This window comes from Helobdella robusta (assembly GCF_000326865.2).
Source record: "Helobdella robusta unplaced genomic scaffold HELROscaffold_26, whole genome shotgun sequence".
Taxonomy (NCBI): Eukaryota; Metazoa; Annelida; class Clitellata; order Rhynchobdellida; family Glossiphoniidae; genus Helobdella; species Helobdella robusta.
The window spans coordinates 1703383-1730657 of record NW_008704349.1 but is presented as its reverse complement, the minus strand read 5'-3'; the positions used below and the strand labels follow the sequence as shown (position 1 = coordinate 1730657).

General features: G+C 33.6%; 7 protein-coding genes across 7 annotated transcripts in view; 6 read left to right on the top strand and 1 right to left on the bottom strand.

Moving 5' to 3' along the window:
- HELRODRAFT_173449 (hypothetical protein) overlaps positions 1-6500 on the top strand; it is a gene marked incomplete at both ends in the record, with an annotated part of 9622 nt that extends 3122 nt beyond the window's left edge. Inside the window, 10 exons of the mRNA XM_009020057.1 lie at positions 315-399; positions 2276-2608; positions 3121-3203; positions 3678-3738; positions 3908-3961; positions 4183-4621; positions 4769-4932; positions 5091-5201; positions 5532-5744; positions 6427-6500. Coding sequence (XP_009018305.1) covers positions 315-399; positions 2276-2608; positions 3121-3203; positions 3678-3738; positions 3908-3961; positions 4183-4621; positions 4769-4932; positions 5091-5201; positions 5532-5744; positions 6427-6500 — 1617 coding nt within the window. The remainder of the gene's footprint in view (positions 1-314; positions 400-2275; positions 2609-3120; positions 3204-3677; positions 3739-3907; positions 3962-4182; positions 4622-4768; positions 4933-5090; positions 5202-5531; positions 5745-6426) is intronic.
- Positions 6501-6849: 349 nt separating this feature from the next.
- On the top strand, positions 6850-7529 carry HELRODRAFT_173448 (hypothetical protein; the record flags this gene model as incomplete). The annotated part of the gene is made up of 3 exons (XM_009020056.1): positions 6850-6913; positions 7021-7049; positions 7200-7529. The coding sequence occupies 3 exons, from the start codon at positions 6850-6852 to the stop codon at positions 7527-7529; spliced, it is 423 nt and encodes a 140-aa protein (XP_009018304.1).
- Positions 7530-9808: 2279 nt separating this feature from the next.
- On the top strand, positions 9809-10447 carry HELRODRAFT_173447 (hypothetical protein; the record flags this gene model as incomplete). Its single annotated transcript, XM_009020055.1, has 3 exons — positions 9809-9875; positions 10034-10050; positions 10223-10447. 3 exons carry the CDS (start codon positions 9809-9811, stop codon positions 10445-10447), a joined length of 309 nt encoding a protein of 102 aa, XP_009018303.1.
- A 6696-nt stretch (positions 10448-17143) lies between these two features.
- HELRODRAFT_173446 (hypothetical protein) lies at positions 17144-18429 on the bottom strand (the record flags this gene model as incomplete). The annotated part of the gene is made up of 3 exons (XM_009020054.1): positions 17144-17693; positions 17765-17904; positions 18331-18429. The coding sequence occupies 3 exons, from the start codon at positions 18427-18429 to the stop codon at positions 17144-17146; spliced, it is 789 nt and encodes a 262-aa protein (XP_009018302.1).
- A 1956-nt stretch (positions 18430-20385) lies between these two features.
- Positions 20386-21422, top strand: HELRODRAFT_173445 (hypothetical protein; the record flags this gene model as incomplete). The annotated part of the gene is made up of 3 exons (XM_009020053.1): positions 20386-20449; positions 20687-20799; positions 21288-21422. The coding sequence occupies 3 exons, from the start codon at positions 20386-20388 to the stop codon at positions 21420-21422; spliced, it is 312 nt and encodes a 103-aa protein (XP_009018301.1).
- A 636-nt stretch (positions 21423-22058) lies between these two features.
- Positions 22059-25181, top strand: HELRODRAFT_173444 (hypothetical protein; the record flags this gene model as incomplete). Its single annotated transcript, XM_009020052.1, has 4 exons — positions 22059-22530; positions 23181-23273; positions 24589-24608; positions 24882-25181. 4 exons carry the CDS (start codon positions 22059-22061, stop codon positions 25179-25181), a joined length of 885 nt encoding a protein of 294 aa, XP_009018300.1.
- A 1345-nt stretch (positions 25182-26526) lies between these two features.
- Positions 26527-26958, top strand: HELRODRAFT_147539 (hypothetical protein; the record flags this gene model as incomplete). Its single annotated transcript, XM_009020051.1, has 2 exons — positions 26527-26562; positions 26764-26958. Coding segments are annotated over 2 exons (231 nt in total), but the record flags the coding sequence as incomplete, so codon positions are not given.
- Positions 26959-27275: the final 317 nt, after the last annotated feature.

Here is a 27275-nt window from a genome sequence, read left to right as displayed (position 1 = left end):
CACACAGCAGCATACAACAACAACAACAACAACAACATTTGCAACAACTACCCATGCATATGATGCCTTTAAACAACAACAACAACAACGCAAAAAACAACAACAACAACATTTATGACGTCATAGCCACAAACAACGGCCATGTTTTTAACTGCTACGACTACAAAAACGCACCAACCACAACGACCACAATGCTAGAAAACATGGCAGACATTTGGGCCACAAGCCAACCGACATATAAAACCCTTACTAAAAACGTCTTCTTAAATCAACAACAACAACAACATCATCATCAAAATCACCATCATCATCAGCATCCAAACGATGGTGACGATGACGAAGATGGTGGATTTGCCTGTGCTGATGATAATGATGATTCAAAAAATTTTCCGTATTTAGGTTAGATTTTTGTCTAATCATTGAAAAGTATTATACATAATCCTTTGTACAAACGAGAAGGTATACATTTTGTCATACACAAACACGCATACAAACATACATAAACACATACAAACCTACACACACATACACGCACACACACACACACACACACACACATACATACCTACATAAATGTATAATAGTGACCCATACAACTGAGATTACACTTGTTGAAACCATTCCTCTCAGACTCACTTGCTAATGAGGAAAAAAAAGATCAAAACACATACACACGCATACATGAACATACAAGCAAACAAACAGATACAGACAAACAAATAGACTCAAAAATCTCAACATACACACATAAACATAGAAAACATAACGTCACGAAAACACTTTTTCATTATTATTCTTTAAAAAATCAGAATCTGGCAGACGTAGAAACTGTTACAGCATGCAAACTCGCTAAAAATGTCTTTAAAAGATAACACAAAAAATGCATTTAGATACCAGGAGAAACAGCATACCCATATATACAACAAAAAATACACACACATACATACGTACAAAAAAATTTTCATCCAACACGTATAAAATATTTTACAAATGCATATACGCAATGCACACATACATAGGTACATACATACAAAAAACGTATACACGCTACACGCACACACACGCGCACACACGCACACGCGCGTGTTCATTCTCTCTCACACACACACGCGTTCACTCTCTCTCTCACACACACACACACGCGCGCGTTCACTCTCTCTCACACACACACACACACACACTCACACACACACACACACTCGTACGCGCGCGTAGAAATACGCACGAACGTTTGATCAAAATTCAATGAAGACCCAGAGACCAGTGAAGCGTGAAATATAATGCCCGGAGCTGCATGCATTCGTTGGCCCGTGAAATCGTTCATGAATTTTTTTTCCTTTTTTTGACGTCATCGTCGTCGTTGTTGTTGTTTTTGTAATGTCTTTGGTTATGTTTCGTTTTTGTAGTGTCTTTGGTTATGTTGGTTTTAGTGCTGCCCTTGGTTATTTTTGTCGCGTCTTTGGTTATGTTTGGTTTTGTAGTGTCTTTGGTTATGTTGGTTTTAGTGCTGCCCTTGGTTATTTTTGTCGCGTCTTTGGTTATGTTTGGTTTTGTAGTGTCTTTGGTTATGTTTGGTTTTGTAGTGTCTTTGGTTATGTTTGGTTTTGTAGTGTCATTGGTTATTTTTTTTATATGGATATTCAAACTGTTTTTACTGCAGTTGACAATTATTCAATTTTTTTTATGTTTTATTGTTTTTATAATAATAATAATATTAATATTATCATTATTATAAATTAATAATAATTATGAATATGAGTATTAGTAATAGTATTTTTATGCACGAGCCCTTGTCATTATCATCATCCAAATCATCCTCATAGACAAAATCATCGTCATGACGTCATTTTGACATCCTGACAGTCGTGACGTCATTTTGAAAATCGAAAAAAAAATCATGGTCGTATCGTATCGTATCTTCCGGATGTAAATTTAGAATCATTCGCCTTTTGGCGCAATCGTCCTAATAGTAGAAATTAATTAAGTTGACCATCTTTTAAAAACTGTTTTATTTCTTAAGAGTTAAAAAAATAATTTATTCGTTATCGTGCACAGAGCAGTTTTGTTAACATTAAGATGTGATATGATATGGTATGACACCAGTTTAAAAAAAAACTTTATTCATTTTGGTTTCTCGAGTGGAATGTTTTAAAGGTTACAGCAGCAGCAGCAACAACAACAACAACAACAACAAGATAATAATAACCATGACAAAAATATTTTATCAATAGCAACAACAATAATAACATCAATAACGACAATATTAATCCAACAGATAAACTGAACAACAACATTAACGACTCTTGTGATGAAGATGATAACGAATCGACGACAACAACAACAACACTAACACTAACCACACTAAACAACACAAACGGCAACAAAGAATACACAGACCTCCACGCAACACCAACAACAACAATGACGTCATCGTCAGCCGCAATCACTCTTGCGTCCACAGCCACAACTACGTCGTCAACGACTACAGCATCACGTGATCGCGAAACCGGAAGTGACGTAGAGAAACAGGTACGCATGCGTTTGAAGAGGAAGTTGCAGAGGAATAGGACATCTTTCAGTACCCAACAAATCGATTCTCTGGAGAGAGGTTAATTAGGACATTTCTGAAATAAAAACAAAAAAATACATCGACAGCGCGTGCAAGTACACACACACATACACACATACACACCAAACAATTAAGAGTGATGACGTTTACAAATTCGTCACTTTGTGACGTCACGAAACCAACGAACAAACAATCAGCAGCAGCAGCAGCAGTGCGAGTGTATGTGATTAAACAACTTTAACTTAACACATGTTGGCAGTTCGCATAGTGGTAGACTAGGTACATCAGGTACATCAGCACTGAGGACGGGTCAAAGTTTTAAGTGTAAGTGCACCTGCTGTGATCGAAAATGATAAAAACCTTTAAATACCAAACCACTTGGATGTCTGGTAAGAGTCAAAATTAGTAAACCGTTGAAAAAACATAATTTTTCATACATATTCATGAGAATTTTTTGATGAATAGATGATCATATTCATCACTTCCATTGCTGTACTCACCAATATCATCATCATCGCCATCATCATCATCATCATCATCGTCACCATCAGAATTCGACAAAACCCACTACCCTGATGTCTTTGCGAGGGAGAGATTGGCACAAAAACTTGAACTACCCGAAGCGAGAATACAAGTCTGATGATGATGATAATGATGATGATGATTGTGATGATGATGATAATGTTGTTGTTGTTGACGATGATGATGATGATTGTGGTGCTGTTGGTGATGATGATGATGACGATGATGATGATGATAATGATAATGTTGTTGTTGATGATGATGATGACGATGATGATGATGATAATGATAATGTTGTTGTTGATGATGATGATGACGATGATGATGATGATAATGATAATGTTGTTGTTGATGATGATGATGACGATGATGATGATGACGATGATGACGATGAAGATGACGATGTTGATGATAGTTATGATGAGGTCATGTGGTGTGTGAATGTTAATGATTATGGGCGACTTGAAATTTTAATTTGCAATTAGTTAATCGTAAAGAAACTGATAAATAATTAAATAACTCCCTACTTACATCAAAGCTGCCTTATAAAGAGTCTTCAATTTTTTTTCCAATGGCAACCCCATAGGTGTGGTTCTCAAATAGGAGGGCGAAATGGAGAAGGGAGGAGAAGTTTAGGGTGGTTCCGGGTCACCACCCATCCACCCATCATCAACAAATTCATCACCAACAACAACAGCATGAACACATCAACATGCATCATCAACAACAACAAACAGACATCAATAGACTTCTTACTACTATAAACACCATACCAAACCACCACCATCATCATCATCACACAACCACCCCAACCAGCAATGAGTTATGCCTACAGCACCACCACCAACAACACCAACAACACCCTCACAGGTTTTCCCACCTAAACTCATTCACCCTAGATCCCATTTCCCCAACGGTCCTCACCAACAACGCATTTGCATTTGAACACCCACACAACGTCATAACCCCGACCCCATCTCATCACCCATCTTATTCGCAAAGGTCGTCGTCATTTTACCCTACTTACCCTCACCCTTATTCTACTCATCACCGTCCTCATCATCATCATCACAATCTGTCAATCTATCAAGCTCCGCCCTCTCCTTACTTGTGTAGCAATCTCATTACCAGTAGTAACGTGATAAGTAGCAGTACGGGTAGCAACGGCAATGGCCACGAAGTGGTCGAGGCAATTAACAACAGCTCAAACGCCGCTAATGTTAGCAGCGACAACAACAACAACAACAACAACAATAATAATAATAATAACAACAATAATCGTCTAAATGATGACGATGACGACGACAATGATAATAATAACTGCAGTGACGTCATTAACAAAAACGCTCACAACTTAGCTGTCGCGACTGCAGTTACCACCGAGGCTACTAACAAGACAAGTAGAAATAAAAATGGTGGCGATGATAGTGATAATAATAATAATAATAACGATGATATTGATAGCCAATCAAATTTGTTCTACCCTCCTCTGGCACTAATTGAAAGATCAAGATACGATTATGATATGGGGTTAGTAAAAATAAAAATAAAAATAATAACAGCACTAGTTCTTTCGTTCATTCATTCGTTCGTTCGTTCGTTTGTTCGCTCGTTCATTCATATATTCATTCATTCATCCACTCATCCATCCATTCATTCATCCACTCATTCATTCAGCGTTAGCAGCAGCAGCAGCAGTAGAACCATCCGAAAGCCATTAGACATACCTCTATCATCATCTTCTTCATCGTCGTCGTCGTCGTCATCATTATTATCATCATCATCATCATCGAAAACATCAGCATTTGGTCATGTTATCGGCCATAACTACATGTTTCCAGGTTTATTATTATCATTATTAATATTATTATTATCAATATTGTTATCATTATTATTAATATTATTATAATCCATATTATTAGGGTATTATTATAGCTTTTATGATTGATAATGATTATCGTGATGACGACGACGATGATGCATACAAATTTCTTTTCAGAAACCAGCCAGACATATTCACTAAACTTTCAGAACTACGGCTCGTATAACATAACAAGACCACCTGCCGTATCGTCGACTTCACCTCCACCCCAAACCTTATCAACGTTTGGTTAGTGGATTGCTGGAAGAATGGATGAATGAGTAGATGAATGAATGAATGAATAAACTGACAGAAAAAAATGAATGAATTGGTTTTTTTGTATTTAAAAAAATGTTTCAAAACGCAATTGAATGTTATATAAGCTGTTAAAATCAAATAATTTTCTTTATTCCTTCATTCATACCTACATTCACTCATTCATTTGTTCATTCAGTCATTTATTCATTCGTTTATTCAGTCATTTATTCATTTGTTCATTCATTCATTCATTTATTCATTCATTCATTAATTCGTTTGCTCGTTCGTTCATTCATTCATTCATTCATTCATTTCCGACAGGCTTTCCTAACACGTTGGGCATAGGACAAAATTTTCAAGACTACCTCTATTCAATCGTTCCAGTGTCCACCCAACACATCAACAACAACAACAACAACAACAACAACATCAATAACAGCAACAACAATTACCATAATTATCATTACAATTGGTACAACAACAACAATAACACTAACAGCAACAATAATTTTATGATTAACGATAATAATAATAGTAGCAGCAATAATAATAATAATAATATTAATAATAATAATAGTATCAGTCATCATCTTCATCATCATATCGGCGGACGAATCATGTCGTAACAATAGTAATAATAATAATAATAACAACAATAATAATAACAACAATAATAATAACGAAGTACTTATGTATTTTAGTCATTGCTCTTTAACATTAATAACATACACACCACACACGTAAACACAAACAAACACACACAATAACACATAAACATACATACCAACAAATGAATTCATAAACAAATACATTATATGTTACGCGTATCTGTTTGTATGTTTAACCTAAACAAACAATCTCTCATTTGTTCGTCTGTTTCAAGTTATTTTAGTTGCTAATGTTGTTGATGTCGGCGTTTTTGTCGGCGACGCCAGTGAAGCTTATGTCGTCGCTTCATTTCTTCATACTTGTTTATTTAACTCGATGGCTTCTTTAATTTGGTTTTTCAGGAAACTTTTTCTTATTAATAAATTTCCACCAATATCTCATTAACCGTAATAATTTTCGGGAACGTGAGAAGAAATAAAACAGAAAATATAAATTAGAAGAATTATTCGAATGATATTAATTAAATAAATTTGCCTATAAAAGTATGCGAAGGTTTTTAATGACTTCAAAATAATATGAAACTAAATACCGAAACACGGAAACGCAGTAGCCAAGGAACTTGACCTTTCGTTAGAGATCATTTGTGTTCACAAAATCTCCGCTTACTATCTGGTGCAATAAAAATGTTGTGTATGTTTGTCTGTGAGTTTGTTTGTTTGTGTGTGTGTGCGTTTGTGTGTTTGCACGTGGGAGGCAGATATGTGCAATTTGTAAAATTCAATTCAAAGCTTCTGAACTCCGAAGGCTATTCAATTAGATGCTGCGTGTTGAGTGGTGAAACAAATTAAAACAGTCATGAAAAACAAAAATTAAAAAAGGATTAAAAAAATGTTTAATTAGCACTGGTTCGATAAAAATATCAGTATAATATCAATTTGTCAACATTTTTGCTATAAAAAGTTTGCTGGTAGCCGTGCCGATCAAACAGTCTCTTAGAGGTTATTAGTTATTTGCTAGTAGGACGTTCAGAATGATGAAAATGATTGCCCTCCTCATGCTGATGGTTGCTTTCAACGTCGTTTTGTCTCAAGACGGTCAGTAATTCTGGTTCTTTTGCTAATGTCTTCGTTAAATTGGTCTAATTATGTTTTTAAATAATTAAAAAATGACTTAATTTGGTATTAAATATTTTTATGAACAGATTATTTTTATGAAGATGATGATTTCAAGGTATGTACTTGTGATTTTACTAATATAACTAACTATGCACATTTCTATTTATTAACACGCACACGTACGCAGCAATACGAGTACAAAATTTTTTAATTTCTGATGAAATCGCAATTAGAAATTGAATTTGAAAAAAAATAACACTCGCAGCTGCTGCCAATGAAGAAAGGTTTCATGGACTTCCTGAAGAAGCTTCCACTGGAGGACTTGAAGAACGTTGGCTTGAAGACAGGCGGAGCAGTGGCCGATGAAATTTTGGGCCAAATCGGCAAAAGAGGTTTTCTGAACTTTCTGAAAAAACTACCCCTTGAAGATTTGAAGAACGTTGGCTTGAAGGCAGGCGGAGCAGTGGCCAATGAAATTTTGGGCAAAATCGGCAAAAGAAGTTTTCTAGACTTCCTTAAGAAGCTGCCGATCGAAGATTTGGCCAATGTTGGCTTGAAGACCGGAGGCGCAATCATTGACGAAATTGGAAAATAAATTTTCTGGACGCTGATTAAATTTACTGCAATTTATCTTTTTAAATAAAATAATCTCTATGAATTTCTTTAATAATTTTGATAGTTGTTACCTACAAATCAAATTCATTTAGAAAATATATGTGTAATAAAAAAAAAATGAAAATAACTGATTTTTCGTCATGAATGTTGAAACGTTTTTAAAAAATATTTACAATAAAATTTAATTAAATAGAATCAATTAATTATTTCATTAAACTAGGCTGGCAAATAATTGAAATTAAATAAAACTGTTTGAAGTAGCGGAAGAAAATTATTTTTTTATTCCAAAACACCGTTTCCACATGCAAAATTGTCAAAACAGTCAAACTCTGTGTAATATTTCATACATTTCAAAAAATTAACTTGAAAGAAATAAGCCTATATAAAATATATCATATTCACCATTAATATTAGAGTATATACTGCTTCGAGGTTCAATCTGTTGTAACTCTTTGACGCTCGTAACTACCAACACTGGTGTTATGAATTCAAAAGATCTCTCTATTTTCAACACCAGTGTTGTAGCTTGCAACGATCGTTATTCCGTAGGTTCAAAATTCTTGATACAACATAGATGAACAAAATAGATGAACACAACTACTCTAAACGCGAATTTGGTTCGTTCGTTTATTCGATTGCCAACAGTAATAGAAACAATAAACTAACTCAAGTAACTACATAAATCCAATTTATAACTTCCCAACCAAACCTCGCTGTATGGCTTTGCCACTCCTGCCTTTTATATAGCCTCTATGGCATGAAAAGATTCCATGGTTTACAATTGATTGAGAAATGGCAAAGATAACAAATATAACAAGATAACAAATATAACAAGATTACAATATTTAATTATATAGCGTAATTCCACCATTCTGGCGGGTATGACACTATGTAAAGTTTCTTCTAAAATAATCTGCACTGTACTTATGCAAGAAAGTTTGGAAGGAGTTTAAACTCGACATGAACTACAACGACATGAACTCGACGTGTGATGATTGCACTACAAACGTGCAAAAAAGTTGGTGAAATTAGTAAAAAAACGCCATTTATACCCAGAGCTAGATTTAGGAAGGGGCCGAAAGAACTCGAGACATTCTTAAATAAAGAGTTTTCAAAGGAAGGATAATGTGTCTTTAAATAATTTTGCGTTTAATTTATTTATCCGACTGAAAATTTTCATAATCTATTGTCAAACTGAGATAAGCTGCTCCTGATATAGAAACGCCTAAATAGTGCATGTGTGTAGGAACAAAAAAGATACAAAAGAAGTTCTGTAAAAATGTTGATTGTACATGGGAAATTTGGAAGCAAGCGCTGTAAATAGTAGCATCTGATTTGAGGCTGTCGTTTCAATTTGAAACGTGCAGACACCTAAATGCTGTTATTCACATGCAAAATTTAGGATCAATAACATAGTGGCACGTAATCATAACATCCACAAATCCCTAAATGCCTAAATGTGTGTGTGTGTATGTGTGTATGTGTGTGTGTGTGTGTGTGTGTGTGTGTGTGTGTTTATGTGTGGATCATAAAAAATATCATAGTAAGTATCATTTGCAATTAAAAAATTTGTTAATTAATTTAGCTACATCATTTTTTATTTTCCATAATTCTCAGAAGATTCAACCACACACACACACACACACACACACACACACACACACACACACACACACACACACAATACATTTGATAAAAATTGATATTTTAAATTTTGGTCATGTACACGTTGTTTTTCGCATTTTTCCCTTTCCCGTAGATCAATCCCGATTGTCGAACAGTGATTCCCTACTCCTTAAAATTCCCATTTATGAAAATTAGTTTTTACAAATTCCCATGGAACCATGGGATTGTCATGGGGGCAATGGAATTTCCGCGAATCCCGTTCCCATGCTCACCTCTATTCCTTACTTCGATAAAATCGAGTTTTCGTTCACAATATCATAACCAAATCATACATTATGTACGAGTATCATATTAAGCTGCATTGGCTCTAACAGGTAAGTGAGACAATCAAATTAAATTAAACAACTTTCAAACCAGGAACAACTCAATTATCGACACTGTGTTAGAGAAAAAATTAATTACCACTTTCGCGATGAAAATGCGAATTTTTGTTAAAGTTTTCAAATTTCTTTTAAATTTTATAAATTGTTTTTGGTATAAATAGCCTAGCAAAAGCTCTACAGATCAAACAGTCTCTCAGAGTATTCAACAATTCAGAAGTTGATCACAGTAGCCAAGAAGAAAGCATTCAGAATGATGAAGATGTTCGCTCTCCTTATGTTGTTGGTCGTTGTCAACGTTGTCCTCTGTGAGGAGGACAGTTAGTAACTTTCTCCCTTTTTTGTTTTAGAAAAATTTTGTTTTTTGAAATAGTAAAATTAAATTATTATTTTTTCATCTTATTAAATAAACTTTGTTTATAAATTAGAGTAATTAAATTTAATACAATAAATTAATATTCTAAATAAATTTCGCCAGGTTACGATGATTATGAAGTTCGTATTTGAGATGGGTTTTTTATTCATTTGTTAACTTGTAATGTCACTTTACTTTTCCTATGTACAACTTTTACCTTTATATACTTCTATTTTTTGTGATATAAAAACGTCAAATTTCAATTTCGAGTATAAAGTTTATTAGATTTAATTTTTAACAAAAATGTTCCAGGATGAACTTCGTTTGAAAAGAAGCTTTATGGACTTCCTGAAGAAGCTTCCCCTTGAAGATTTGAAGAACGTTGGCTTGAAGGCAGGCGGAGCAGTGGCTGATGAAATTTTGGGCAAAATTGGCAAAAGAAGTTTTCTAGACTTCCTTAAGAAGCTGCCACTTGAAGACCTGGCAAATGTTGGCGTGAAGACTGGAGGTGCTATCATTGACCAAATTGGAAAATAAATTTCTGAAAATTTATTAGATAATTAATGACGATTTGATCATATTTAATTGAATAAATTTTGAAAATTCAATTTTTTGGCTTTGTTTCTGTCAATTTCAAACAATAAAATATGATAGAAATTATTGGCTAAAATTCAAGATCTGCTATAAAATGCTTCAATATATATATATATATATATATATATATATATATATATATATATATATATATATATGCACTAACAGGTTTTGTTTGTATATAGAAACACGAACTACATTGAACAAGATGTTTGGATCAAAACTAAGCAATGAACAATTTATAAGCTGTCTTGGTCTTCAATCTTGGTCTTCAATAAAAAATGTAATACACATAAAATTTCAATTTATCTAAACACACGTCCGTACTAAATAAAGAAAAGAAGTTAGTCACAATTATTGAGCATGAATTGCTAAAGATCGCGTTAAACATGAGCGTAACTACAAATTATTTTTGGCGGGTTCACAAAAAATTGTCAAAACCGGCAACACTTTTTGGAGTATAGCATTATAACAATACTATTTTCAATTTACGTTTGATAATCTTTGAATGGGCAAATGCACCGCGGCAAGTGGCAACCCCTTTCTGATTGCTTTAGTGGGGTGAAAAGTTACCAAATGACTAAATTTTAAAAATATTAGAGCAGACGTATAAAATATTAGAGAATAGCTGAATAACGAATCAATCGTAAAAGTTTTTATATGGAAAGAAGTGTTGTTTGAAATTTGATTCACGTTCAATTACACACAGCCTCCCAAGTTCGTCTCATGGTAAGCTGCAAGACACAAAATACTGAAACTTTGATCTGATGATAAAAGTGAAAACCATTATTTCAATTACAAATTGTAATTTGATGGATTGTGTTCGTTTTGTGTGAAGATAGCCTTCTGAAACAGAAGTGACAGACATTTCAAACGGGTCGAAACATTTGCCAGGAGAAAGCCCAATAAGGATCAGTTATACAGTGAAACAGAAAAATAAATTTGCTACAAAACTATCTGCCATCAAATGGTTTAACGAAAAAGTTTTGGATTTTATGAATTTGAAAAGATTAACTTGAAGTGACGTAACTACAGCTATAAAAGATATAACAAACACTGATTTTGCTTTTAATCTTGCAGTTTTTTAAGGAATTTCTGAATAAATGAAGAAAATGAAAATAAAAAAGTGCCCATGTAGGTAGGCTTTGGGCACTTCTAATACATGTTTCTATAATTAAAAAAGATAATAATTTGTATTTTGTTATTATTATTTCAAAAATTTATTCCGAAAAAAGTGCAACCTTCATTTTTATGCTTTCCAAAAGTCTGAATCCAACTTAAATTTGATCCGCAATTTTCTCGTACATATCTTTCTGTCTCGTAAAGTCTCACAAAGTCTAAGCAAAGTCTAACAAACTCTCATAAAATCAGTCTTACAGTGTCTCAAAACGGCAATTAAGTGGTTTACATAACGGTCCTGTAGACCTGTGGCTTGAAAATTTTGTATTTTTATAGCCCAGGAGTAGGCCGTGAAATTAGTCTTCTGCGTGTCTAATTTAGACATCACTCAACACCTGGACTTAAAGTGTCAGAGTAGGAAACGGTCAGAGCCGAAAATGGAAAACTTATCATCCGACTGTTGGTTATGTTGTTGCTGCTATTAATGTTGGTGTGTTGTGTTGCTGTTGTGTTGTTGTTTTGTTGTTGTTACAATTGCTAATGCTGTTTTTGATTTTGCTTATTTTGTGGAAAATTTAAGTGAATTAAAAATATTTTTTTAATCTTTGCTTGATATTTTCACAGAGCGTTAGATTACTGTTAGGAACAGTTCGAAAAGTCGCTAAAAATAATGGGATGAATCCAAATGTTATCTATCACTGAATAAAAGATTTTATGATTAATTTTCTATAAAATAAATAATTTTTATACTAGATACTAAAGAGATAGATTAAATGGATACTACTTATGTTAAGATTATAAATGAAACCCAAATAACAATTCGGATTTAATTAAAAATACACCTGTCCTTAGATTCAACTCGCGACTCCTCGCGATGTACTAAATACTAAAATATAAAATACAATACAATACCATACAATACAATACAAAAATACTAAAAATATCATAAAATGCGAGCGTGATAGGTCTCATTTTGCTTTTGTCGAGTACACCTCAATGGGCTGTGTGAATTGAAAAATAAATTAACAATCTCGCGATAAAATTTTATCGATTTAAAATGAAACCGCTTCATTTTATCGCAACGGTTTGTTGCAACAATAATGATGAGATAATATTTTTATAAATTTAATAGGATAGATTGTGTTAGGCATTAAACTGATTAGCCATCCTGTGACAAACGATTTTTTTTAAAATGTCGGTACAGATTTGAAATATATGAGGCTTCCGTCAAACTAACAAGCTAAATTCACTCATTTGAATTCTAACAATTCAACTGTTTTGTAAAATTTGGCGAAAAACTGGAAAGTGGTGAATCTGACAAAATGATGAAGTTGTATGTTTTCCTGGTGATCATGCTCGCACTGAACGTCTTCGTACGAGGTGGTTCATTGTTCTGTTTTAATTTTTAATTAAAGTTTTTTCCACATAATTCAAATAATTTTATTCATAAAATTGATGCAATTATTAACAGGTAACAATGACGATGACTCTGATGACGTTAGAAAGATTTTTTTTAAGTTTTTTTTTTTGTTCCAAAAATATTTAACTCATAGTATTCAGATGGTCATAAAAAGTTTCGCGATTTAGCAAAAAGTTCTTTGATCTAAATTCATTGGTCATTTTGAACGATTTACTTTTGATGAAAAGTTGTATGTGCAATGTTATTTTAATTACAGTTGTCAGTTCCGTATTCGTAAAATCATGAGATCGCAAAAAAAGCCGACGATTTCGTTACAAATCCCAACATATTCATGACTAATTTTGATAGAATCATCTGAATATTTAATTAATTAAATAAATTATAAATGTAATAAATTATAACTAATATAATTAATTTCATTATGATATTAATAAATATTAAATATAAACTATTGTCCCGATCCTCATACCGTTGCAGTATGACATTCCACTGAAAAGAAACTTCATGGACATCCTGAAGGATATCGGCTTGAAAACCGGAAAAGCAGTTGCAGATGAGGTTCTTAAAAAAGTCAGCGGTAAAAGAGAACCCAACGGATTTGGTAAAGTCAAAGTTGGACATTTGTTCGGGTAACTAATTTGAATAAAATCTCTCACCTACACAATGATTCGGTTGATGGAGAAACTTTGAACCTTTAAATTCTCAACAAATATATTTTTGAAAATTTGAAAATAAAAATTAAAAAATACACAATTTAAATAACAAAATTTTTTGCAAAAAATCAATTGTATTGTTACTGAAATCAAATCAATAATAAACTTTAATTTTCAAAATGTAGTCAAAAATACATATCTGAATAGAGCTTGAAAAATATAATTCTTATAGCTTCTACTTTCTACTCATATTGCTACAATATTGTATCATAAAAACACGTAACTTCGAAATCTAAAGAAGTGGCTTTCGTGGCGCCAGGTTCTGTATAAACTCTGTTTTCCGAATGTTTCATCCAACAACTCCACCAAAAATAGATCATGATTTGATTTATAATAAAATTTTTCAAAAAAAAAAAATTTATTTAAAAAAAATCGAGACAACTTTGAAACCACAAAATAAATACTATTGAATGAATGAAAAATATATAAGTGCGAAAATTTTTAATTCTCTTACAAAAATATAGCGCATAACTATGATGCGGATGATGAAGTGTTCAATAAAAATGCAGTTTAATTTCAACACATCTTACAGACGCCGAATCTCCTCTGCGACATTCAATCAATTTTTTAGCCAAGAACCTGACTAGCACACCATTTGTTTCACGTGTAAGGGTTGAGTTCCAGATCGATCGAGAAGATGAACTCAGTAAACATCTATCAATCAATTAATCAATTAGCTTATAAAGCGCTATTTCCGCGATGATCAACAGCGCTCCTCAATAAATTTTACAAACAGATGGGTCTTGAGACCCGCTCTGAGCTTCGTAAGTGATGGAGAAGTAGTCAAATAATTAAGCAGAAAGTTCCAGAAAAAAGAGCCAGAAAAAGCAAATGCAGATTTAGCGAAAGAGTGCTTAGCACGAGTTAAGAAGTGAGAACAAGAAGACGATCGTAAACCGGGACGTTTCATTCATTCATTCAATTTCATTCAATGATCCTCTGTAATCCCTTAAGGGACCGTTGAGGCCGATGGTATTCTTCTATCTCTCCAAAATCCTTTTCTTTCCCTCGCCATCTTCATTGAGCTCAATGTTCCAACCCCCGTCCATTTCGTGATATCATCCATCCACTTCCTCACAGGTCTTCCAACTTTTTTCTTCCAGTCCCTCTTTCTCATCTGTACTTTTTTGATCAGTCTGTCGTCTGTCATTTTGCAGATGTGCCCAAAGATACCCAGCTTTCTTTCCTTGACACTTTCATACACAGTTTTTTGTCTTCCAAGTTGTTTTCTTATGGCATCGTTTCTTATCTTTTGTCTCCAACTGATTCCCAGCAACTTTCTATAACAATGCATCTCGAATGCTTCCAGTTTGTCTTTGTCTCTTTTCTTCAACGTCCAAGCCTCACATGCATACATCAATGTAGAAAACACACACGCTTCTACGATCTTTACCTTTGTTTTTGTAGATACATTACCGTTTTTCAATATTACTTTCAAAGATGCAAACATTCCTCTCGCGATTGCTATTCTTCTATCAATTTCTTTCGAACAATTATCGTCATCAGTTATGAGGCTGCCCAGATATATAAATTGGTTCACTTGTTCGAGCTTTCCTGCTCCTATCTGGAATTCATCATTGTTTCCACCTGCTTCCGAAATCATTATCTTTGTCTTACTGCTGTTGATGTGTAGTCCATGGTTTCTTCCACCATCGTACGTCAACTCGATCAGTTTCTGTAGACCCTCTGCACCAGATGCTAGCAGATCTATATCATCTGCAAACCTGAGGTCCCTTATCACTCTGCCTCCAATGTCGATTCCCTCAATATCTGCATTCTCCATTTTTTCCAAGGCTCTTTCCAACAGTGCTAAGAACAGTAATGGTGATAATGGATTTCCTTGTCTACTTCCTATGCTCGCTTTGATCCATTCTCCCAGCTTTGTACCTACCTTTACCGCCATTGTTGACTCCTCATAAAGCCCTTTCAGCACCCTTACCATTTTTGTTGACACTCCCATACTTTCCAAAGCTGCCCACAAACCTTCGTGCCAGACTGAATCAAACGCCTTCTTAAAATCCACAAAACAATGAAAAGTTGTTTGACCTCTGCTTCCTGCATCTTCCAACAATAGTCTCAACATCAGGATTTGCTGGACTGTATTTCTGTCCTTTCTGAAACCTGCCTGCTCTTCTCCTAAATGCTGCTCTATGTCTTTCTCCAATCGTTCTTTCAAGATCGTCAGCATGATCTTGCACATATGAGGGGTCAGTGCTATTGATCTGTAGTTGTTGCAGTCTTTCAGGTCTCCTTTTTTTGGCAACATGATCAAGATTGATTTACACCAATCTTCTGGCCATTTTCCACTGTCCCAGATTTTTTGGCAGATTTTGTGAACCTCATTACATACAATTGGTCCTCCCGCTTTGATCAGCTCTATGGGAATTCTGTCTCTCCCTGTGCTCTTGTTGTTCCTCATTTTCTTCATTGCTTTTATTACTTCCTCCAATGTTATTTCCGTTTCTTCCTCATTGACTACTTTTCTTTCTTTTAAAGCCTGTAACACCTCCTTTGTATACGTGTTTTTATCTGTGAGCAGGTCCTTGATATATTCCGACCATCTATCTTTAATTTGTTGGCCTTCAGTTAGAGCATTTCCATCCTTGTCTTTAATAATCCTTGACGTATTCTTCATTTTTCCTTTTAACTGTCTGACTAGCTGATACGCCTCTCTTGTTTTGTCCAACTAGTGCTTCTACCCTTTCGCATCTATCGTTTTTCCATCTTCTTTTATCTGCTCTGGCACTTTTCTTTATTTTGCAACATAGTTGTTTATATTTCATCTCATTTTCGTTGTTTTGTCTTTTTGTTGCTTTCAACTGTCTTCTTTCCTCTACGAGTTTCCGAGTTTCCTCACTTATCCAAGGTTTTATTATGTTTTTCCCTACTTCGCATTTTTCGGCTGCAGTCTTAAGCACTTTCTCCAAGTTACTGACTCTTGTTTTCATATCGTACTTTGTTTTTGTATCCAATTTGTTTTCTATTACATTTCTGATGTCTTTCAACTTCTCTGTTAACATTTCTGTGCTATATTTCACTCTTTTGATATTTTCGCCTGACTTTAGTCTCTTCGTTATTTTCATCTTGACGTTGCATAACACTAGACGATGATTTGATCCAATCTCTGCACTTGAAAAAGCACGGCACTGAGTAACAAATTTTATCCATTTCTGTTCTATCAAAATCAAATCTATCATGTTCGTTGTTTTTCCATCTGGTGATTCCCATGTCCATTTTTTTTGTATTTTGTGTTTTTGTATTTGTTATATACATTTTTTGGTCCTTTGCAAATTCCAGCAGTCTTTCTCCTCTATTATTTCTGTTTCCTATACCGTATTTTCCCATAACTTCTTCAAAACCAATATTGTCTCTTCCGATCTTTGCGTTTCAATCTCCGGTGATTATCTTAACATCTTTCTTTGGCAGTACATTCAATGTTTGCTCCAGTTGATCGTAGAATGCCTCGATTTCTACATCCGAGTGATCCATTGTTGGAGCATAGGCCACTACCACATCAATGTCTCTCGGGTATCCCTTAAACCTCGCATACATTATTCTTTCATTCACTGGATTGTACTCTAACAGTGCTTTTTTTGCTTTTTCGCCAATAACCATTCCAACTCCATAGACGTGCTCCCTCTCTGTTCCAGACCATAATATCTTCCCACCTTCCATTTCTCCACCTCCTGTCCATCGGACCTCGCACAGACCAACCACATCATATCTGAATCGTTCAAGTTCTTTCTTCATCAAAGCGTAAGCCCCTGTCTGCCACAATGACCTGACATTCCAAACTCCAACTGTCAACCCCATCTTCAGTCTATCTTTCTGGGACTCAGTAGCATACTTTACACTGCAGCCTCTAGTCCCCAAAGCTGCAGCGCGGACCTTGTTCACCCGGGCGACGTCCGAGCCGGTATGTGCATACTTTTTTGGACTACCATCGTGTTATTAGCGTTTTTACGACAGTGTAGCAAGCTCCTGTCAACCATTCTTTTCTATCCGGACTTTGGACCGGCACCTGATATTACTGGACCGCAACTCAGGTGGTGGAGTGTAGTTTTCTGTCTGGATTTGCTCCCATAGCCTTTCCCATGAACAGGTATGCCGCAAGGCAGCGGAAGTTTGAAGTCAGAGTTTTCCTTCTCCTAGGTAAATAGCCGACCAAGGCTAACGAGCTTCACCTGCCCGAAGCAACTGGTTATGGCGCCAGTTATTCGCCTTCGCCCCTTCTCCTGTTAGTTTAAACAGTTCTGCTGCGTGAAGGCCAGGAGTTGGGCTTGGTTGTCAGAGGCTTTTTGAAACGCTTGCCATATGGGAGCATTTTATAGATGATGGGAGCTTATCCCCATCACCACCCCCGGCATTAACAACCATTCAGAACATTCAAGACGATCGTAAACCGGGGCGTTTAGGTTCAGTTAATATATCTGATAAGTACTTAGGAAATAATTTAGATAGAGACTTATACATAAATGTACAAATTTTAAAAATTATTTTATATTTCATAGGTAGCCAGTGCAAGAGAACAAGAATCTTCTCCGCCGCATTCGATAAATTTTTTGGCCAAGAACCTGACCAGCACACGCTTTGTTTCGCGTGTAAGGGTTGAGTTTCAGATCGATCGAGAAGATGAACTCAGTAAATATGGGTGAAACTATCAAAGAATTCATAGGATTCGAGAAAGAAACACAGACACAGACCAAACTATGGCACAAATTTAATTACACACAACCTATTCTTGAGAAGCCCAAATTTTATAGAACTTTCATTCGCAGATTATTGCTAGTTTGGTCATTTTGTTTTTAAAATGTAATATGACAGGTTGCATGAATTTTGTTCAACCAACTATTGCACCCAAAATTGGTGGTTACTGGATCAGTATGATTTGATTTCTAATGAAATTTTTCAGAAAGTATAAATTAATTAATCAGCTGGATGTTTGTTTTTAAGTTAGGATTAACTTTGGTGCACTGCTGTTAGAAAATTGAGATTTGAGGAAAAAAACGCTAGATTCAATCTAACACTTCTGTGTTACTTGAAACGAATTCGAAGTTTTATTAAAAATAATTTTTAAACGAGCCATTAGACGTTGTGTGTTAATTAACAGTCTAATTTATCGGTTGCGCGTTAGAGGTTAATTAATTTTTCAATCCAACTCAATGTAAAGGTATATAAACGCGGAAATTTGAGTCGTAAAATTAATTCTAAATTAATTTAAATTTATTTTAAATTAAAAAAAATTTATCAAAATGATGAAAATGCTAGTTTTCCTTACCCTGATGTTCATCATCAACGTTGCTTGGTCAGTGGACAGCGATGACAGTGAGAGCAATTTATTACATTACCTTTTTTAAATATTTCATTTTGTGCCAAATTTAATTTGTTTAATTCGGTAATTCAGTTAAATATCGTAGAAAATTGCTTCTAAATTAACTTTATTTAAATTATTTTCAATAGGTTATGAAGACGAAGTATGCTATATGTGTTATCTTTTTTTAAATTTTATTATTATTATTATTATTATTTCAAAATAATAGCATATTGTGATAATATGTACCTTGTTGCGATTTATGCACAACGTATTTTGTGGACACCTGGTTAAATGCGCCTACCCTTAATACGCAGTGACTGGGTTCCAATGCAAACGGAATCCCTTCTTATCACGAGCAATCTGTGTGGTGCTAAGTTGCATGTGTAAGCACGTATCTTGTGTGTGTGTGTGTGTGTGTGTGTGTGTTGTGTGTGTATGTTGTGTGTGTGTGTTGTGTGTGTTTGTGTTGTTGGTACTTCCACACATAACACATGTGAAAGAATGAATCTTGTTAAATTATACCACTACTATTGATTGAGTGATAACTTGAATATTACTCTTTGCAAAAATAAGGATCTACGTATGAAAAAAGGCTTCAAAGAAGTGTTTAACAAAGTCAAGGAGGTCGGCAAATCAGTTGCCGGAAAGATTAAGGACGTGGCTGGCAGTCTCATTGGAAAAGTTATCGAAACTGCTGGAAAGAAATAAAAACCATCTGCCCGCTGTCAACTGATTAAAATCTCTTCCACAATCTATTTCACAAAAAATAAATTTTTTAAAAATTTGCAATAAAATTTCGTTAGGTTTATTGATGTTTTTTTAACTTAAAAAGATAAACAGATTCTTAAAACGTGTAGATACAGAAAATTACATACATACATTACAGGCATTACATTTCTTGTATTACATTACATACATTACAAAATTATATACATTACATTTTTTCGAAACCATGAGCATGATATGATATCAGGATATTAATTTATACCTCGTTGGCTAAATTTTGATTTACCAGCAACATAAGAATTGAAACCTAAACATCTTCTCATTTTGGCTAAAAATTTCTGAAATTTAATTTTTCAAAATTCATAAATAAATGAGCAAGCAATTAGACAGAACGCGCTAATTAACAAATTAATTATCACACATGTGCTTGAAAATTATTTCTATTTTTGGATTTCATTTTTATTTAAGGATATATAACATATAAAAACATATAAATATCAAACTCTGACACACACACAATCATTCCAGCCATAAGAAAATTAATTTTAAATTTATTAAAAAAATTTTAAAATTAAATAAATTCGCCAAAATGATGAAACTGCTTGTTTTTCTGACTCTGATGTTCATCATCAACGTTGTTTGTTCCTTGGATAGTAAGAACAATTTTTATCAAATTTTTTACAATTTTTGAAATTAAAATGTTTCATATGAATCATTCAATTGGAAAATTTATCAAAATATCTAAATAGACTTAAACTGTACAAAAACTATACTAAAAATTACTATATACAGACAAAATACTTGAACTGTACCAAAACTATACTAAAAATTACTATATACAGACAAATATAAATTATTTATTTATTTATTAAAATTATTATTTCCAACAGATTACGACAACGAGGTAATATGTTTGTTATATGTTCTTTATCCTAAACATTGTAAAATATTCCTTGAAGCAGGGCTGGGCAAACTACGGCCCACAAAGCTATTTTATGCGGCCGTGAGATCTTGCTCGCCAAAAGAAAGATCGTCAGCCAGACATTATAACCAAAAACCAAAAAAAAGGAGACAAATCTTGAAAAAAAATTCTCCCCTGGGTCGAAAATTTTGTAATTTGAGTACATATACGGCGCTTCAAAGGTAAAATATTTTTCATTGCGGCCCTCACAGCAAAAAGTTTGCCCACCTCTGCCTTAAAGTAATAATCTTTCAAGATGGTGATGAATTTTGTTATCACCTTATTCATGTCAGTTTTTTTTATCATATTTTAAAGGCATTTGTATGAATTTTAATTCTTATGCTTCTTATCTTATTTTAACAAACTTGGTTTTTCTCGGGTTTATTTTCTTGTGCTCATCAGCCGAATATGTCTGTCGGGAACGAGTGGACAAATTTAAAAAAAAATGTAAATAAAATAGAATAAATAAAAACAACATTGAATTAATTATAAACGTGAATGTTTCATAACCGAACTCATTAAAACTCTAGGAAGATTTGCGCTTGAAGAGGGGCTTGAAAGAAATATTTGACAAGGTCAAGGAGAAAGGAAAAGTTGTGGCCGATGACGTCAAGAAATTCGTCGTTGGCGTTATGTCCGCAGTCTTGAAAAGTGGTAAAAAATAAAGATGGCGTCGTGACGTCATTGATGATGCTGTTGTCAAAGAAGCTGTAAAAAAAGACAAAAATACAAAATACGGCGGTTGTCGGTAAATCAGAAATAAAATTGAGACGTCGTACAAATTACAATTTTTTTTATATTTTTTCAATTAACGACCATAATAATTTAATAAATTCACTTCATTTAAAACGTAGAATTGAAAAATTTTACAGAAAAAAAAAATTTACACCCTACGTACGCGTCATTTGTTTTGAAACGTGACCAACTTGGAAAATATAAACAAATGGGCTATTTTGGACATTTCTCAACGACATTCTGATTGCATGCTGTGTGGATAGAGTGATTAAATACCTAAGTAACATTACTTAATCTTAATATTCTTACTTTACATATTACACTCAAACACGTATTTTGTTTAAAAAAATGTAAAATAAAGACCTTTCTAAAGAAATAATAGTTAATTTCAGTTTTCAGTTTACAAATATCATAGATACATACATCACAACCGCAACTCGTAAATAAATGTTGTACTCATAACTTATAACATAAATAAAGTTTATTTTGCCTTAGTTTAGATCAGTTATTTTTTTGAAGAAGATTATTCACTTTTACTTTATCTAGTGCTTTAGTGCCTTTAAAGTATGATAAAGTTCTTCCTATTAATAGCACTACCATCCGTTTTCATAATATCCAGCGATGTTTACCTCAACGATTTGATGGCAGTGGTCAAGCGGATAAACAACGATGAACCCATCATAGATACAACCAACTACTGCAAGCAGATGATTACGGATCAAACAGACCACCTCAAAAATGAAGCGCCTCATAATCCGGAAAATGAATTTCAAAATCTCAAAAATGACAATCAAAATTCGAGAAATGGCGGCTCAAACTCGATCAAAGCTAGATTTTTGTGCGGCTTATCAAACTTTTTGTCTGAAAAGCCTTACGTGAATTTAATTTTCCAACTGTTTGCAAACCATTTAAACGTCTACCAGCGTATTAAGTTGGCCAACAATCTGACGTATGACGCTTTTTTCAAGCCGACTTGCTGGTTTGGGTGCCAGAGGAATTTATACTGGCAGCTGTTTGGCGAAGATGATGCATTAACATGTCAGTTTTCAATAGTATTTTTAATATTATACTACATTGAGTAGTTTGATGGTGTAGTGGTTGAGAGGCCTGGTTCGAACGCAGAGATCCCCGCTTATCACATTCAATGTGTTTCATGCGGTGCGCTTGTCGTTAATGGATGGTTAGAAAAATGGATAAATAGATAGTTGGATACCAGATAGATACATAGATAGATGAATAAATAGATAGATGGGCAGATGGATAAACAGATAGATGGATAAATGAATAAATAGATAGATGAACTGAAGAATAAACGGATAGATGGATAAATAGATAGTTGGATATCAGATTGATACATAGATAGATGAATAAATAGGTAGATGAATAGATGGGCAGATGGATAAACGGATAGATGGATAAATAGATAGATGGATGGATTTTCAGTAGTTGCTTTTTAATTATTCTTCTGATAAATTTTTAATAGAGAATTTGTAAAGGGAATTTTTACATTACGTGGTCTGGCACGTGAACGAAACTAAACAAGTATAAAGATCTGGCGTTCATTTCGATCCAACTCCTACTCAATATTTAACAATTTATGTAATAATATTTGCTCAAAATCATTCACTACATAGTTAAGAAGTTCTGTAAAAATTTAATTCGTTAATAAACTTTATGAACATTAATAGGGATGGATGTCTCCCGTCTCACGTTACGGTATCTTTCGGTGGTCGTTGAAATGGTACTGCTGATATACTGCTACGTGTCCTTATTTTTCACTGGTAGCTGGTTGATCAGAATGAAATCCTTACTGATTCTTGTATTCTCAATCGCTCTTCTCATAAAGATATTAATCCTTTGAGAAACGTTGGGATGGAGTAGCAAGATAGTGATTGGTAAGATTGGGTTTTGGTTAAGGATGGATTTGGTTAAGGATTTCGTTACGGATTTGGTTAGGTTGGATTTGGTTGAGGATTTGTTTGGAGGGATTTGATTCAAGGATTTGAATTGTTAAAAATTTGGATGTAGTGGTTGCATTAATCATCATGCTCAACGTTAATTTCCATAGTGTGTCTGTTTATTTATTATTATCATTTTTACTCTTACTTGTTCTTATTATTTATGTCACTTTTATTTTTTTAAATTTATTCAATTTAATTTATATATCTGTGGATATTTTCGAATGTATCGTTAAAAGTAGGAACGCTTTCTGTTTAACTAATTAATCGAAGTGTGGTGCGCAAAACAGCCCACCTTTTAATCATCAACCTGGAAAATACAAATAATTATAATTATAATAACAATGATTATAATTATTTTATCATTACTATCATTATCAGCAATAAAATACATGCATGTTCTCTATTGTGCTTTGCAAAAATTAATAAAAGTATTAATTAAAACTGTCAATGGTTATTTTACAGATTCGCCAAAAAAATAAAGTTAATTTTGAGTTAATTAATTTAAAAAATTGGGTTATAAATAATAATAACAGCAATAGCAACAACAATAGGAATAACAACAACAATACTAATGATGTTATTACTTTTATTATTAACTACTAAAATGTAATTATATTTGACCGAAATATTTCTACTAACATGAAACAAAAATCTTATATTATTTATAATGAAATTCGATTAATTTTTTGATTTCATTTTATAAATTTGGTTTAAACAAAATTAAGATAGAAATTGTTTCATTAATTAACACCGTTTCGACAAATTTAATCATTTTGTGAGAATCTATGATAGGTTTTTTGCTATTTAAACCTTTGATGTTCAACGAACCACAAGCAAATTTGAACAGTCTGATAAACTGTTTAAAATAATTTTTCATTATTATTATTAATAAATAATTATTAATAATTATTTTGGGAAAAATCTTGCTGTAGAAAGATGAAAATTTTTGTCTCCGTGCTTCTCTTGGTGGCTGTGAACGTCGCGTTGTCAAAAAGTAACAGAGATTTTGCGTTTTCTGTTTTTTAATATTATTATTCGATTAAAATGGTATTAAAGTTAATAAAATAATCTCAATAATCATTAGAATATTCGATAATTTTATGAATTTAAACAATTTTTTTGCAATTTCCTCTAGCACTCCCTGATGAATCAGAGGTAGGTAGAAATATAACGTTATGTTAAAATTTTAAGAAACTTTCTCTTTCTAACTAAAAACCTTGTCGTACACATATACACACACAGACATACAAACACACACACAAACACACACACAAATAGCACGTATTAACACAAATTTATACATTCAAACTAAAATCCCTCTCACACTTAAAAATTTTGACATAAACATCCGCCTTTACATTTTATAACAACATTGTTAATACCCAATCAATCTGACAAAATTCATCCAAATCTTAAATTTTTCCATAGGAAGAACTTCGTTTGAAGAGAGGTTTCATGGACTTCCTGAAGAAACTTCCCTTAGAAGACTTGAAGAACGTGGGACTAAAAACAGGCGGAGCAGTCGCCGAAGAACTTCTGGGCAAAATCGGCAAAAGAGGTTTTATGGATTTTCTCAAAAAACTTCCACTTGAAGATTTGAAGAACGTTGGACTGAAAACTGGCGGAGCCGTGGCTGATGAAATTTTGGGCAAAATTGGAAAACGTCTTGGAGGTTTCCTGGATCAAATTGACTGGGATAACCTACCCCCTATTGAAGATTACTTATAAGAAAGCAAAAATCTGAAAACCGATTTTTAGATTTTGTTCTAAATTAAATTTATTTTTCAAATTTATGAATAGATATTCATGATTTTGTTTGTAGTTCACGGAATGTTCGCTAGACTTACAAATAAAATTATTCAAAATTGAACTTAATTTTCTTTCTTTTTCCAAAAAATAATCTCTTTTTTAAATGTATTGTTCATACACACACGCGCACACATACATACATACACGCGTAGGCATACATACACACATGCGTAGGCATACATACACACACATCCACATGCATGCACACACGCAAACACGGGTTCGTCTCCTTTGGTAGCGGTATAAAGTGGGGGTCTTGGCATGGCCTTCTTCCCTTACCCATTTCCGATCACCATTCCCCATATCCTCTAAATGTAACTATTTTTTCTGTCTCTTAATTGAAAAATAATCGTACTATTAAAAAAACATCATTTACGATGTATAATGTGATAATATCACGCACTCATGCAACTATGTATTGAAAATTATTACGTTACGTCGAATAATTAAAAATGTTGCTTGCAAAAAATCGTCACCATCTTTATCGTCGTTAGAAAAATTCGTTTCTGGGGCCCGGGCTTTTTGTTAGATTTAGAACAAAAAAATTGTCTAATTTTTTTTTCTTCGAGTTCGCAATGTTTTTCTTCGATGCTATCATTTAAAGAATTAATTCCGAGAAAACAGATTTAATATGTTAGATAAAGTTTCAAGCACAAAGTCAGTTCTTTCGGAAGACAGTGTCGAGATTGAGCTTGACGATGGCGACGACGACGATTCGCTAATTTTTGACGACTCATCGCAAACGAGTGGTGATGATTATCTCTATGAGACGTTAGACAATTATAGCAACAACAACAATGAACTGATTTACACCGAATTACGGCCGTTGCATCCTTCCATCATAACTGACTTCACTGGTTCAAGCGATGTTGCAGGTGCAGATAAACACGCTAGCAACTACTCAGTCGAATATTGTCCGGAACTATCTGCGGATAGTTTAGACAGCATCCCTCCTTTAGAGCCAGTGTCATTGTTCAGCGAGGGCTCATCATCAGCAGATGAGCAATATAGAATTAACAATAAACTTTCTACTCTTCTACTTCCTCTCTATGAAACAAACTCACAACTATTTCTAAATCTTGTCCAGAACTGTTTGAATGACTTACAAAACTTGTCAAACGCTAACAACAACGATAACCAAGGAAATGTTAATAATGGCAGAGGCCAGTGTGAATTTACGAAGATGACATCATCAGCAGCTGTCGAGAACCAACTGTTTCGGAATGGTGGCAGCTGCAATTTTGACAAGATTGATTGGAATGATGTAGAAGAATTAGATACAAAAGATGTCGCTGAAAGGGTTAAAAATTTACAATCACATAAACCAGTGTAATGTTTTTAATTGATTGATTTTGGTAATCATTGATAAATAGTTGAAACTATATATATATATATCTATATATATATATATATATATATATATATAATTTTCATATTATATTTTTATAATTAAATCATTAAAATAAAAATCCAATTAATCCTTGACACTATTTTCTTTCAGGTGACTAATGAATTAAGACGACTGAACATCTCTCAACTCATCTTCGCGCAGAAAGTTCTAGGTCGAAGTCAGGGCACTCTGAGTGACCTCCTAAGAAACCCCAGGCCGTGGGCAAAGATGAAATCGGGTAGGGAGACTTTTGGAAGGATGTTGAAATGGCTTCAGGAGTCAGACGCTGAGAGGCTAAGTATTTTAAGTTCGTAACCCCTGGTTTATGTATGTGTGTTTGTTTGTGTGTGTGTGTTTGTTTGTGTGCGTGTGTGTGTGGGCTTAGTACTGAGCACTGAACTATAAACTACATGTACTTTTTGATTATTTTTTTTATTTATAAAACTATTTTTATTCAAACTAATAAATAAAATTTGTAAAATACAGGTCCTAGCTATAGGCAGAGTTCAACATGAATGATTATGTCGTCATCATCTTCATCTTTTTCTACATGTTCAAAATGAATTATTGAATGAATGAATGACTGAATAACTAAATGAATGAATGTTTGATTGAATGAATGA